The sequence below is a fragment of the Eublepharis macularius genome, chromosome 15 (genome assembly GCF_028583425.1).
Source record: "Eublepharis macularius isolate TG4126 chromosome 15, MPM_Emac_v1.0, whole genome shotgun sequence".
Taxonomy (NCBI): Eukaryota; Metazoa; Chordata; class Lepidosauria; order Squamata; family Eublepharidae; genus Eublepharis; species Eublepharis macularius.
The window spans coordinates 51,714,750-51,728,477 of record NC_072804.1 but is presented as its reverse complement, the minus strand read 5'-3'; the positions used below and the strand labels follow the sequence as shown (position 1 = coordinate 51,728,477).

The following is a 13,728-nucleotide window of genomic DNA, read 5'->3' as shown; positions in this document are numbered from 1 at the left end:
AAGGAAGGGCAACTTTGCCTGTTCAGTTTAACCCCGCCTCCCAAATTCTACCTTGCAAAACTTGCATCATCTTTATTGTTAGTGCACAAATGCTACACCTGCACCATTAATAATCCCGGCAACAACCCTGCTAGGTAGGCCAGTGTTATTAGCTTTGCGCCTCTCTAAAGGCCCCTGAGTGTTCTTGGAGGGGCTGAGATGTAAACCAAAGACTTGCTAGCTTACAGCTCAAGTTCTGCAAATGAGACACAGCCTCACTTGTTATTGTGGTTTATGCTGAATCTCTGAGCTTTTTGTCTCTGTCCCCCTCCCCCATTTGAGCTAACCCCTGCCTATTAGGAACAAAAGCACAGCAGTGGAAGCTACTCTCCGTTTTTATATCATATGCATTTCCTTTGTTGATCAAGGAGTGTATTGAGTTCCAGTATGCCCTCCAAAATTGAAAAAATGTACTACATCTTGCTCAGAAGGACAATTTAATTGCAAAGCAACATGGCTTAATGATCTTGTCAATCAATAATAAGTGTCAATCCATAAAAATGTCCCCCTGTAGAAAAGATCCAAAATGAAAACTGACTCACTGGCTACAAATCAATGTTGTAATTCGAGGCTTTCTTCTTGTTGGCGGAAACCATCTCAGACAGGCTGCCCTGTTGAAATGCTCTTCAAAATCCTAACATTTCCCTTAAAAAATCTCACATTTTGGACTTCCTTTGCACCAGGGAACACTCCACACTATACACGCTATGACACTTGACAATAGGTCTGGAGAAAAACATCCTGTGCCTTTCCTAGAGGCATAAAGGTAAGGTTAAGGTAGTCCCCTGTGCAAGTGCCGAGTCACTACTGACCCATGGGGAGATGTCGCATCATGATATCTTCTTGGCAGACTTTTTGTTACAGGGTGGTTTGCCATTGCCTTCCCCAGTCTTTACCCCCAGGCAACTGGATACTCATTAATTCACCGGCCTCGGAAGGATGGAAGGCTGAGTCAACCTTGAGCCGGCTCTTTGAACCCGGCTTCCGCCAGGATCAAACTCAGGTCGTGAGCAGAGCTTTGGCTGCAGTACTGCAGCTTACCACTCTGCGCCACGGGGCTCTTCTCTAGAGGCATAATGGGATATTATTTACCAAGTGAACTCTGGGTTGGTAAAAAGCTTCAACTGCCCGGTTCCACATCCTTTAGGTCTCTATTAAAGGGACACAGCATTTTTCACCAGGCCTGCCAGCAACGTTAAGGGAGGGAGGGCTAGTAACGGTGGGCCAGCAACCCCTAGGAGCATAGGATGAGGTGGTCTAGACCTTGACAGCCCTGCCGCCCCTTTAAGAGTTGAATGGAAACCAAAGATTCTGCCTTTATGGCTTTGGATCATCACTACCGCAATGTGACCTGTGAATGCAAGGACCAAAGAGGAGGTGGTTATCGAGCTCCGTGTACCCTGCTTTCCATTGAGCTCTTCAGCACTCTATGGCCTTATGAGATTGACAAGGGCTTAAAAGACCACATCAGACCCCCTTCCTTGAGAGCCGCTTCGTCATACAGCTGCACACATGCGCAAGCCTGATACACTCTTTACGCAAGCCAACACCACGTCACGCACCTGAGCAACCTCCGCCAGCAACACATACTGTCTGCTGTCTTGGCAGCCACTGTGTCACGTCGGTATTCCAGTTGCTGTGTTGTTTACGATGGTGTAGTGGTTAAGCATGTCAGCTTAGGGAGATCTGGGTTCGAATCGCCATTCTTCCATGGAAGCTTGCTGGGTGACCTTCGGGCCAGTCATACACTCTCAACATATCCTACCTCACAAGGTTGTTGTGAGGATAAAATGGAGGAGAGAAGAGTGTCCTAAGGAAGGGGGGGGTCTACATTTTAATTGCATGATGTGACAATCAATTGTGATTTTTAATAATTGTATATATCTTTTCGGTTCTCCTCCCTGTCCAATGACAATCCCAGATGTTTAGAACTGGTGCACACTCTGCCTTCCTTCGTTTTATTCATTGCTGCACAACAGTGTCAGTAAAAAGCAATAATATGGAGTGGACCGAGCAGAGAATGTGCCCGTGTGAATGTCAAAAACAAAAGTTAGGACGAGGAAGTCCTCCCCACCGCCCCCCCCACAGCCATAATAACCCTCTCATCAGTCGCATAAAAGAATCAAGTATCTTCGTGTTTATTTGTCTTTTGGGGTTGCCACTAAAGTCTCCAGTTTTTGGCTTCTATAGAAATTTCTCCAAAAAAGGAAAACAAAATTAAAAGAATGAAACAAAAATTAAAAAAAGACAGACAAAACATTGTGGGGAGGGGCCCCACAGACCCACCCTCGCTCCCCCGCCATCTCCCACTTTCAGGTCCTGTGTGGTTCACGTCCTCTACTCCCACCCCCGAGGAAGAGGGTTTCGAGTTGTTCTGTTTACCTCCGTCCATTTCTTCCTCTCGCCCCCTTTGGATCTTGGCCCTGTTCGCTCCAGGCCCATTTGCTAAAAACTGTGGATTCTGAACGAGCACCGTGGAAGGCATCTTTCCTTTACCGCTTAGAAACCCCAAATTCAGCCCAGTCCCCACAGCGTGGTTTGACAAGCCCCACACTTTGGGGGCTCCCTCTCTGCACATCTTCCTAAAGCAGACCCAGCCTTCATGCCACATGCATAAAGAGGGGTCTCCATAAGCCCCCCGGCCGCAACGGCTGCGGTGTCATTTCCCGGCTTCCCCGAGGCACATGATACGGGGCAGGTTGGCACCTATTACCCCGCTGGTGCATTTGCTCGAGCAATTCCCTCCTTGGGGTAAAGGGATGCAGGGACAGCGCAAAGGGCCTAAAAGGGCTCAGCTGTACTGTGGAAGGGGGAGGAGTTGGAGGGGGGGAAGGTCAACACAGGGAATGGTCACCTGTAGCATTGCTCTCCTATAAAGGCTTTGGATCTCCCTTCCACACACACAGTAGCTGACTCCCGGAGTCTGTCTTGCTCCAAGGTCAGCCACAGGCAGCTAAACATCTATCAACACAATGGCAGGATGCAACAGGGCGGGGGGGTGGGGGGTGTCGCTTTCCACAAGGAGTGAGACTCCTTTGCATCTCAGAGCGAGTTGTGGACCTTTCTCAACAGAGTTGCTGGGTGCTGCGAGGATTCCCCCTCCGAGGGCAGGGGGGGGCTCCCAGTTAGGGGTCCCAAAGTCAGGGCATACGCATAGCGTACATGTCTAAATGCAGGCGCCTCCACCAGACAGCGAAGGCAGGGCCAAGGTGGGGGTGATAAGCAAGTTGGGGGCGGTCACTCCTGCTCGCTGAGTTCACGGGGGACTCCCCGTCGCGGAGTGCCCTCCTCGGGGGGCGGGGGCCCCCGTGGCGGCGGGGGTGCTCCCCGAAGAGTCTGGATACGCCGGCACTCGTGGCAGATGCGGACGTGGGTGCAAGGCCGGGGGGGATCCTCCAGGAGGCGCTGCGGGCCAGGCTCCGATACTAAAGTCCCCGAGTACAGCTTGCCGTTACTGAGGCGCATCTCACGGACGGAGCGCAGCGACAGGGCCCCTCGGGTCGTATAGTGGCGGCGGCGGCGGCGTGAGCGGGTTGGTTTGCGGCAAGAGACGGCGTGGCGCAGCTCTCTCAGCATCTCCTGGCACACCGAGATCTACAGGGGAGATGGGATGAGGAATGAAAAAGTGGTACCCAGACCAGCCACTGACACATGAAGATCTTACTTATTTATATATTACTCATTTAACCTATAGGTTTCGAGTAGTGCCACACTAGAATCCACATAACTCAAGACTAAAAGATCATCAAATAAAACCCACAGGCCAAACCACATTTTTGAGGGATACATTTCCCACCTCAGGAAGCAAAAGTGTGGTGTGGAGAAAGTGGTTTTTGTGAGAAAAGGCCTGGCTGGATGGTCTTTTGGGATAGGATTTGGGCCCCCGACTGCACTTCCCTTTCCAAGTGTCCCCCCCAAATAGCCATAGATATATATTTCTCCCCTCCAACTCCCCTTTACTTCAGGGGTCCCCCAAAATCATAAAGCCTGTGGGGCACTTATGGGATTTTGAGAACAGTTAGCGGGCACCACCACAAAATGGCTGCCATCAGGTTGGGGTGGCATCGATAACAAAATGGCTGCCATGGAGCCAAGTCTAAGCATGAAATGTTGGGAAGGTCCATAGATTGTCAGACAGTTCCGAGCTAAACGTCCTTTTATGATGGTGGCAAATGTTTTTGAATGGGTTCCCCCTGAAAACCCAACGGTGATGCATCCTGCGGGGTTCTGAGATACCTCCTGCTCCAGTGAGATGAAGGAAAGAAAGGATCGGCTCTTTGCTTTGAGGAAGATGGGTGCCAGCAAACATACTGGCGGGCACCACATTACCGATCGCTGCTTTCGTTCATCCCTGCGGGGAAATCCCCTCCTTCACCTCTAGGGCTGCCAGCTCCAAGTTGGGAAATACCTGGAGATCAAGGGGGTGAAACCTGGAGAAACCTGAGAAAGAGGGGTCTGGGGAGGGAAAGGACCTTGGCATGGTATAATTCCACACCACCCCCCAAAGTAGCCATTTTCTCCAGGAGAACTGATCTCTGTGGCCTGGAGACCAGTTGTAATTCCGGGAGATCTCCAGCCACTACCTGGAAGCTGGCAACCCTAGTTCAGAGTATCTTTGTGAAGCAGCTCCCAAAGAAGGCATGAAGAAGTCTCTCTTTTGGGGTGTACTCTTCGTCCCCTTGTTTACTGTACCAGAGAAATCAACTGTGACTCACAAAACATCCTACTAACAATTAAACCCTAAACGGCTTACTCAAGTCTAAGCCCGTGTCTCCTTAGGATTTGACTGTAAAGGTATTTTTTATCTGATTTATTTATAGAGTTGCTAGCTCCAAGTTGGGAAATTCCTGGAGATCTGGGGGGTGAAACCTGGAGAAACCTGGAGAAAGCGGGGTTTGGGGAGGGAAAGGACCTTGGCATGGCATAATTCCATAGAGTCCACCCCCCAAAGTAGCCATTTTCTCCAGGTGAACTGATCTCTGTGGCCTGGAGACCAGTTGCAATTCCGGGAAATCTCCAGCCACTACCAGAAGGCTGGCAACCCTATTCACCTCCCACCCTCCTTGTGGGGCACTGATCATTTTCCTGTCTTCTTTTCTTACCCGCTTGGACTCCTCCAGGAGAAAGTGTAAAAAACATTTTCTACCCCAACCTCTTCCTTCCTTACCCCGGGGCCCAACACCTCACCTCCTCATGTTCTGCTGAGCGGCGTGTGGCCCACACGAACTCCATGACGGCAACGAAGACCGCAATGATGAGCCCACAGATCAACACCACAAAGATGCCGCCGATGTTCTCCATGCCCAGCCCTGTTGGAACCAGAAAGGGTAGAGAGCACTGACAGGGCAAAAGGCATCCAGTTTGGTGTAGTGGTTAAGAGCGGCAGGACTCTAATCTGGAGAGCCAGGTTTGATTCCCCACTCCTCCACCTGAAGCCAGCTGGGTGACCTTGGGTCAGTCACAACTCTCTCAGAGCTCTCTCAGCCCCACCCACCTCACAGGGTAATTGTCATGAGGATAATAATAATAATACACTTTGTAAACCACTCTGAGTGGGTGATAAATTGTCCTGAAGGGCAGTATATAAATCAAATGTTATTATTATTATTCCTAGGAGCCCAGATTCTATCACCTACATGAAGCAATAAGGCTTCCGATGGCTCTATTTTGCAGCCCATGTGAGCAAAAAAGACCCTTAACTCTGTCCTTAAGGTTGCTTGCTTGCTCACTGAACCCTTCACCAATACAGCTACTGGTGACCAGGTCCTTTGTTAGAGGTAGGCTGGGATTCATCAGACTAGACCAGTATCATATTATCAATGCCAAGCTTTTGGGGGGCTCACAGAATGCCCTCTCTTGGTCTTCACAGCCACTATGACCCCCCGCTTTGCTTTTCCCTCTGTGCCATTTTTTTACAGGCACCCTTTCTTACAACACAATCCAGTAAAGGAGCGTGCTATGAACACAATTATGTCATGGCGCCAGGCAGCCAATCAGATTGGGCTGTGCGACAGTTTCACAGGGAGAAAGTTTTTGCACCGAGAAAAGAAAGAAAGGAGGAAGTGTGCCATCGTGGCCCGCGTGACGGACCAATGCTCCCTGTTTTGTCGACGAAGCAAAGAAACAGCAAAACAGGGAATCAACCTCATTGTCTAGGCAAGGGGAGAGAACGCATTTCCTCTTCTGTTCCACCCTACATGAAGCTTTTTCATTACCCTCCCTTTGAACAGGAGGAGAAGAGGGAACGCGTTCCACTCGCCAAAGCAAGTAGGCGCTGCAGCAAATTCAGCACAGCTCAACAAAAGGAGTTTGGGCCTGTTTGCCTTGGCCAGGTATTTCTCCCTGACCTCGAAAGGGGATATTTCAGTTCCTATCCCACCCTGAAAAACACCAATTGCTGACACTTTTTGAAGGGTGCTAAAATATCCACATAAACTCTCTTGCTGTTTTGGCTCCCATTCTACATCCAGCACCCCAAATTGGAAGAAATTCTGCTCCTTTTCTTGCCATGCAAGTGTATCGTTATGGATACTCCCAGGGCTTTTTTTCTGGGAAAAGAGGTGGTGGAACTCAGTGGGTTGCCCTCAGAGAAAATGGTCACATGGCTGGTGGCCACCAGCCATGTGACCATTTTCAAGAGGTTCTGGAACTCCGTTCCCCCACGTTCCCCCTGAAAAAAAGCCCTGGATGCTCCCTATCACACAGGGGTCATTTCGTAGAAAAAGAGCTGGAGGAACTCATTAGCACAACTCATTAGCATATGCCATGTCCCTTGACATCACTGGAAATTTGTCATTAGCATAACTGATTTGCATATGCCACACCCCCTGACATCACCTATCCTGGTTGTTTTGGACCCAATCCTGGCCATTCAGGGCCAAAATTGGGCCCAAAATGGCAAAAGGGGGCTGAAAATGGACAAAAAGGAGCCCAAAATGGTCAGGATTGGGCTGCTGCTGAGCAGGAGAGTGATCCACCACCCATCAGAGGCCCGATCTGGGCTGTTTCGGCCTCAATCCAGGCTGAAACAGGCCAAAATGGCCGAGAGTCAGGTGGGCGGGGCCAACTGACATGTGACCTCTTTGGGGAACTACTGGAACTGCGTTCCTGCGCGTTCCCCCTCAAAATGAGCCCTGCTATTACACATAGACCCACAGCTATGTTTCTAGCCCCTAAGGTGACAAAAGAAAGCCTTTGAGGGGGAAGGGCAATGCCTGAGGAACCCTCAGACACCAGAAGGGCAGCAGAACAAGATATCTGGTAGTCATGGAGGGGAAATTCAGAAACCTGCCTAGCATTTTCCTTTCCCATGCTTAGCAAAAGCAGAATAAATTAGGTGAACTAAATAAAGGTATGCACGTGTAAAATGAATACTGTCCACCTTTTCAGGCCCCTTCCTATGCCTACTGGAAGCAAAATGAATTTTGCAAAAGGAAACCAAGAATGCAAATAACTGACTGTGCAATTGTCGGAACCTAGTTTTGAGGGAGAGTGCGTGCAACGCTTAATATACACAATTAATGCCAATGCTGAACTGCTGTAAGGTCACATCTACACTGCAGCTGTGTATCAGTTCAACTATCACGATAGCCCCGTGGCCAGAAAATAAATAAATAAATCTGGGCTGCCTGCAATCTCCTCTGTTGCCAGAAGAGGTCACTGTGCACAACCTATCTGCAATCCTCCCCCAAATGCAGCATTTAATAGCTGGAACAAACAACATAGTTGTACAAAACCATCTTTGGATTTGAACTTGGAAATTAATTCCAAACGAGGGCCACAACAGCTCTGTGGAAGTTCCAGAGATACTAAAGACCAGATGTCACACACACAGTCAAAGTTTGCAACAGATATTAAAGGCATCACATCTGACGGACAACATGATGATACGGGGAAGTCAGCATGGATTTGTCCCCAACAGGTCCTGCCAAATCAACCTCATCTCATTCTACGGTCGAGTGACGGGCTTACTGGATTGCGGGAATGCTGTCGATGTAGTTTATCTGCATTTCAGCAAAGCTTTTGACAAGGTTTCTCGAGATATTCTGACGGGTAAACTGGTAGACTGTGGACTGGATTCTAGGGTGGTTAGATGGATAGGAAACTGGCCAGATAACTGCACCCAAAGAGTATGTGTCAAAGGCCTCACATCTGATTGGAGGGAGGTGTCCAGTGGAATGCCGCAGGGCTCGGTCCTGGGCGCAGCGCTTTTCAATATTTTCATAAATGATCTGGACGAGGGTCCAGAGGGATTACTCGTTAAGGATTACCCATTAAATCTGCAGATGACACCAAACTAGGAGGAGTAGCAAACACCCCTGAAGACGGATAGAATTCAGCGAGATCGGAGCAAACTGGGAAAGTAGGAAGATTTGAATAAGATGCAGTTTAACATGGGTAAGCGCCAGGCTCTCCACCTGGGTAATAAAAATGCAAAGCGAGCATACTGGATGAGGGATACACTTCTGGGAAGCAGTGTGTGTGTGTGTGTGTAAACAAGATCTTGGGATAGGGATGGATGGGAAGATAAATATGAGCAGCCAGCGTGATGCAGCAGCAAAAAAGGCAAATTCAGTCTTGGGGTATATCAATAAAGGCATAACATCCAAATCACAGGATGTCCTTGTCCCACTATATACCATGTTGGTCAGGCCCCACCTGGAGTATTGTGTGCAGTTCTGGAGGTCTCATTTCAAAAAGGATGTGGACAAATTGGAAAAGGTGTAGAACAAAGCAACCAGGACGATCGGGAGCCTGAAGACCAAGCCCTACGAGGAAAGACTGGGGAACCTGGGAATGTTCAGTTTGGAGAAGAGGAGGTCGAGGGGAGACGAGAGTGTTCTCTTTAAGTATTTAAAAGTCTGTCACTTAGAGGAGGGAAGGGAGTTGTTCCTGTTGGCAATAGAGGATAGGACTTGAAACAACAGGGTTAAACTACAGGAGGGAAGGTTGTGGCTGGACATTAGGAAAAACTTCTTCACATTAAGAGTAATTCAACAGTGGAATCGGCTGTCTAAGGCTATGGTGGGTTCCCCCTCGTTGGCAGTCTTCAGGGAGTGGCTGGATGAATACTTGCCAGGGGCGCTTTAGGCTGTTCCGGCATTGGGCAGGGGGTTGGACTACATGGTCTGTAAGGCCCCTTCCAACTCTGTGATTCTATGGAAGTCAAAAGTGGGCTATAAATAACATGAAAATACTTAATAAATAGAACTGCAGTGCTATGTAGGGCTGCTAACAGGATTGCCAGATCCCTTGACTCCCCCGACGGGAGACTGGGAGCCTGGCACCTACCTCGCTGCTTCCTGGGTGCTTGTTTCACATGCCCAGAATGCGCACACTCCCGGCTTGTGCGATGACATCACTTCTGGGAAGTGACCTCATCACACGGGGTCAAAGGGCAGCTGGGAGCACTCCTGCGGGCTGGATCGACCTGCTGTGAGCCATGATTCGGCTTGAAATGGGCCCACTGAGGGGCGCGTTTGAGCCCGAATTCTGCCACTGTGGGCATGGGAGGCACAACGTGCCACCCGGGAGGATGCCCCAGGGAGTGCACCCCTCCGCCAGCCAAGTAAGTGGGTACGGGGGGGAAAGGGGAAGCAGGGGATTTCCCAACCCTGGGGGGGGTGGAATGGCTCCCCTACCTGCTAACGCCAGATTGGGAAATTGCTGGAGAATCTGAGGATGAAAGCTGGCAGGGTGGGATTTGAGGAGGGGAGGGAGCTCAGCTGAGTACAATGAACTCTAGAGTTCTCCCTCCAAAACAGCCATTTTCTCCAGGGCAAGTGATCTTTGTAGTTTAGAAATCAGTTGTAGTTCTTGGAGATCTCCAGGCCCCATCTAGATGTTGGCAACCATAGATGTATGGCTTAATGTAAGCCTGCGCTGAGCCCTGGAACTGTTTTCAAGGCCAGATTTCAACTCTTCCATGACTTTATTGTAGCTAAAAGACTTATTACAGGAGAGACAAATGTCTACCTCCCGTAGATTTGTGTCTGAAGAAGGGAGCTCTGACTGTCAAAAGCTTAGACTCTGAAAATCTTGTCGGTCTCTAAGCTGCCACTGGATTCAAATCCTGCTACTACTTCCCATAATTCAATGGATTTTTAAAATCTTGCTTAGATCCAAGGTAGATTACATACTGCAAGTAAATACAATATAATCACTAGCTAGGACATTCACTGAGCAAAATACAATATGATCAACTGTTAGAACATTCAGTGAACAGATACAATAGGGGATGGTAGCAGAAAATTTGAAACAAAATATAAATCAGAACACAGAGAGGAAACTTTACAGCTTTATCGCTGGCTGATTCCGCACACGTTGGATAATGCACTTTCAATGCACTTTAGCAATCGTTTGGAAGTGGATTTTTTGTTTCACGCACGAAAAATTCAGTTCCAAATAATCTCTACAGAGGATTGGAAGTGCATTATCCAATGTGTGCGGAATCAGCCGCTATTTGAATGTATGGCATATAGACAACAATTGCATATGGACTTATTTTTAGATAATTGGAGATCTTTTGTGGATGCTTATGTATAGACCTGCCTTTTTTTAAAAAATAAAGGTCGACTTCTCCGCCAGCTTCTTGCCACGCTGTTTTTAATCCTGCCTCGTTTCAATATGTGCACAGAAGAAGAAAGACATCCGCATCAAAGAGACGAGGCGCACGTTCATTGAGATTTCTGTCTACTGGCCATCTCAGGTTGGCAACAGCCAGCACTTCCCCTCCCTTAATCCTTGACCTCTGACCTTTGGCCCGGTGGTCCTCTTCTTTCGGGCATTTGCTTCCTTCCCACCATTTGCGTTTCAAGATCTCCAAGCGGTTGTTCTCTTGAAGCTGTAGGATGGCGAGAGTGATCTCGTCCCGGAACGGAGAACCTACAAGAAGTTGAGAGAGCAAGCACAAGGTGTGTAGAAGATGAGGAACCCATCCATCCCTTATCAGGCACCCAAGCAAACAAGCTTCCAAGGAGACAGACACGTCGGCAAGCAAGAGAACGCTTTCAGGAGCTCAGCTGCTAAATTAAATTGAACTCTTGCCAATAACGCTCCTCTTCCACAAAATATAAACTCTCGGGAAGTCTCTCTCGCTCTTAGTTATCCGCTGCTTGGGAAATTAGCAATTTTCCTTCTTGTTCAAGTGCAAACGACCTGAGTGGAGCAACTCTGACATGAAACCAACATGATACAGATTGAGGAAATCAGGGTCACAAGCAGCTGTGAAAGAGAGAGACAGTTCTGCCTATTTGTTTATACCTAAGCCTGTGTGCAGGAGCAGGTGAGTTCATGAGAAACACAAAGAGTATCCTCCTTATAAGTATGTTTGTGACTCTGGCCCACCAACCGATTTTAAGTGGGCAGTTTGGTTTTTAGCAGAGGTTCTCAATAATAACGACAGTGTGCTTATATACCTCCCTTCTGGACAGATTAGTGCCCCACTCGGAGCTGGGAACATAATCAATGTTGTTGTTATTATCCCCACCATACAGCCGGGGAGCTGGGGCTGAGAGCAGTGGCTTATCCAAGGCCACCTGCTGATCTTATGACAGGAGTGGGAGTCGAACCAGCAGAGTGCTGATTTGCAACCCAGCCACTTAACCACTGTGCTACAGTAGCTCTCATCATAATAACTGCACTTATATACTGCTCTTCTGGACAGATCAGTGCCCCATTCAGAGCAGCGAACAAGGTCAGTGTTATTTATTATCCCCACCATACAGCCGGGGAGCTGGAGCTGAGAGCAGTGGCTTATCCAAGGCCACCTGCTAAGCTCACGGCAGGCAGGAGTGGGAGTTGAACCAGCAGAGTGCTGATTCACAGCCCAGCCACTTAACCACTATACCACATGTCCAAATCCAGGGACGTTTAAAGCTCCAAACACCACCTGGCAATGTAACACCCAGATAGCTGACAGTTGGTCATCTCTCCTTGCTCCTACAACCAGCTCAGCCCCTATAATTTATTTAGATACTTATACCCCGATTTGCTCCCCAAGTGGGGTCCCAAAGCAACTTAATACACCATTCTCCCCTCCTCCACAATCCTTGACCCAATCCCACAAGAGCCCTTTCCCCCAGGACGCCCATAATTTTCAACTAACAAACATCTGGGGGGGGGGAATCTTTGCTCTCGATCCATTTGTGTGCTTTTTCTATCACTGCACCCACATTGTGAAATGGAGTCGCCTGAGACTGTGCTCAAGACACCATCTTTCAAAAGGCATGTGAAATTCCATCCAACCTCACGTTGTCTTTTGTGGTCTGATAACTGGGTCTTTGACTGTTTCGGTACCAGTCTGTCCCTTAACCTACTGCTCTGGATTCAGAATGTATCGCATGTTATTAGTCCAAATGTATCTTAATGTGGTTTGTTGGTCTATTGTGACTTCGATTGAAAACTGCCGTGGGGCTGAAACAGAAAAGAGGGGTGGACAGCCAGCAGGGTGTAAAGGTTAGAGTACTGGACTAGGACCTGGAAGACCCAGGTTCGAATCCACGCTCTGCATTGGAAGTGTGCTGGGTGATCGCGGACAACTTGCTCTCAGCCTAACCTACCTCATAAGGTCGTTGTCTGGATAAATGAAGAAGGAATGCTGTAAGCCACTTTTGGGTCCCCACAGAGGAGAAAAAGTAGGATATCAATATCCAAAATCAATCAATCCAAACATCGTTGTGAAGATAAAATGGAGGAGAGGAAAACTATGTAAGCCGCTTTGCGTCCTCATTGGGGGAAAAGGCGGGATACAAATAAACGGAGGTAAATAAATAAATATCTACCTACTCTTATTACACTGTCAGCAGATATCTGAGGACAGCACCTTGCCTTTATTCGTTTTCCTCCTTTGGGCACAGTATAACTAACATTTTTGGCATAATAATAATAAATAAATAATGGTGGTAGTCGTGCCATCAAGTCATAGCTGACTTATGGCGACCCCTGCTGGGATTTTCAAGGCAAGAGACTAACAGAGGTGGTTTGCCATTGCCTGCCTCTGCGTATTGACCCTGGTCGTCCTTGGAGGTCTCCTATCCAATTACTAACCAAGGTTGGCCCAGCTGATCTGACAAGATCCGGCTAGCCTGGACCATCCAGTTCAGAACAAATAAATAATATTTTCTGTGCACCCCGTGCCAGAGAGCCACTTCTGCTCCACCCCTTTGGCTCTTTCTGTCATCCTGCCCCACCTTCTGCCACTCACCCAACGGCATCCCAATGCCATAGCCCTTGGTGTCCAGTAGCCCCCCGATCTGCGTGAGGTTGCAGTTGAGCCTCCGGTGATATTCATTCATGGTGCTCTCAAGCAGGAAGGCATATTTTGAATTCAGCACCCGTGCAATTCCCTCTTCTGTGCTCTTTACAAAGACACTAGGTTGCTTCGAATGCATGTAGTTCCACATCCGCTGGTACGTCTGGTACCGGGAATTCTGATGGACAGAGAGAGATGGGCAGAGGTTGAGAGGGATGGGAGGCAAAGGGCAAGATAAATGGGGGAAAGAAGGGGCGAAGACATTGCAAGGGGCTACATTCACTGATTTCTTTGCTTGGAGGGGGGATTGCTAGTTTTTCCCTTTTCTTGCTAGCCAAACGTTGTGAGGACCTGCAATATAATATGTGCGGGGAGGAACTGCATGTTACGTACTGGGACGCTGTACCCACACATCAACTCCGTGCTGGTAGAATCCA

At 48.6% G+C, this 13,728-nt stretch overlaps 1 protein-coding gene across 1 annotated transcript in view; it reads right to left on the bottom strand.

The window, feature by feature from the left end:
* Positions 1-3,276: 3,276 nt before the first annotated feature.
* GRIK5 (glutamate ionotropic receptor kainate type subunit 5) overlaps positions 3,277-13,728 on the bottom strand; it is a 45,546-nt gene continuing 35,094 nt past the window's right edge. Inside the window, exons 16-19 of the mRNA XM_054998941.1 lie at positions 13,244-13,469; positions 10,795-10,923; positions 5,227-5,348; positions 3,277-3,633 (exon numbers count right to left, since the gene is read on the bottom strand). Of these exons, the coding sequence (XP_054854916.1) occupies positions 3,277-3,633; positions 5,227-5,348; positions 10,795-10,923; positions 13,244-13,469 (834 nt within the window). The remainder of the gene's footprint in view (positions 3,634-5,226; positions 5,349-10,794; positions 10,924-13,243; positions 13,470-13,728) is intronic.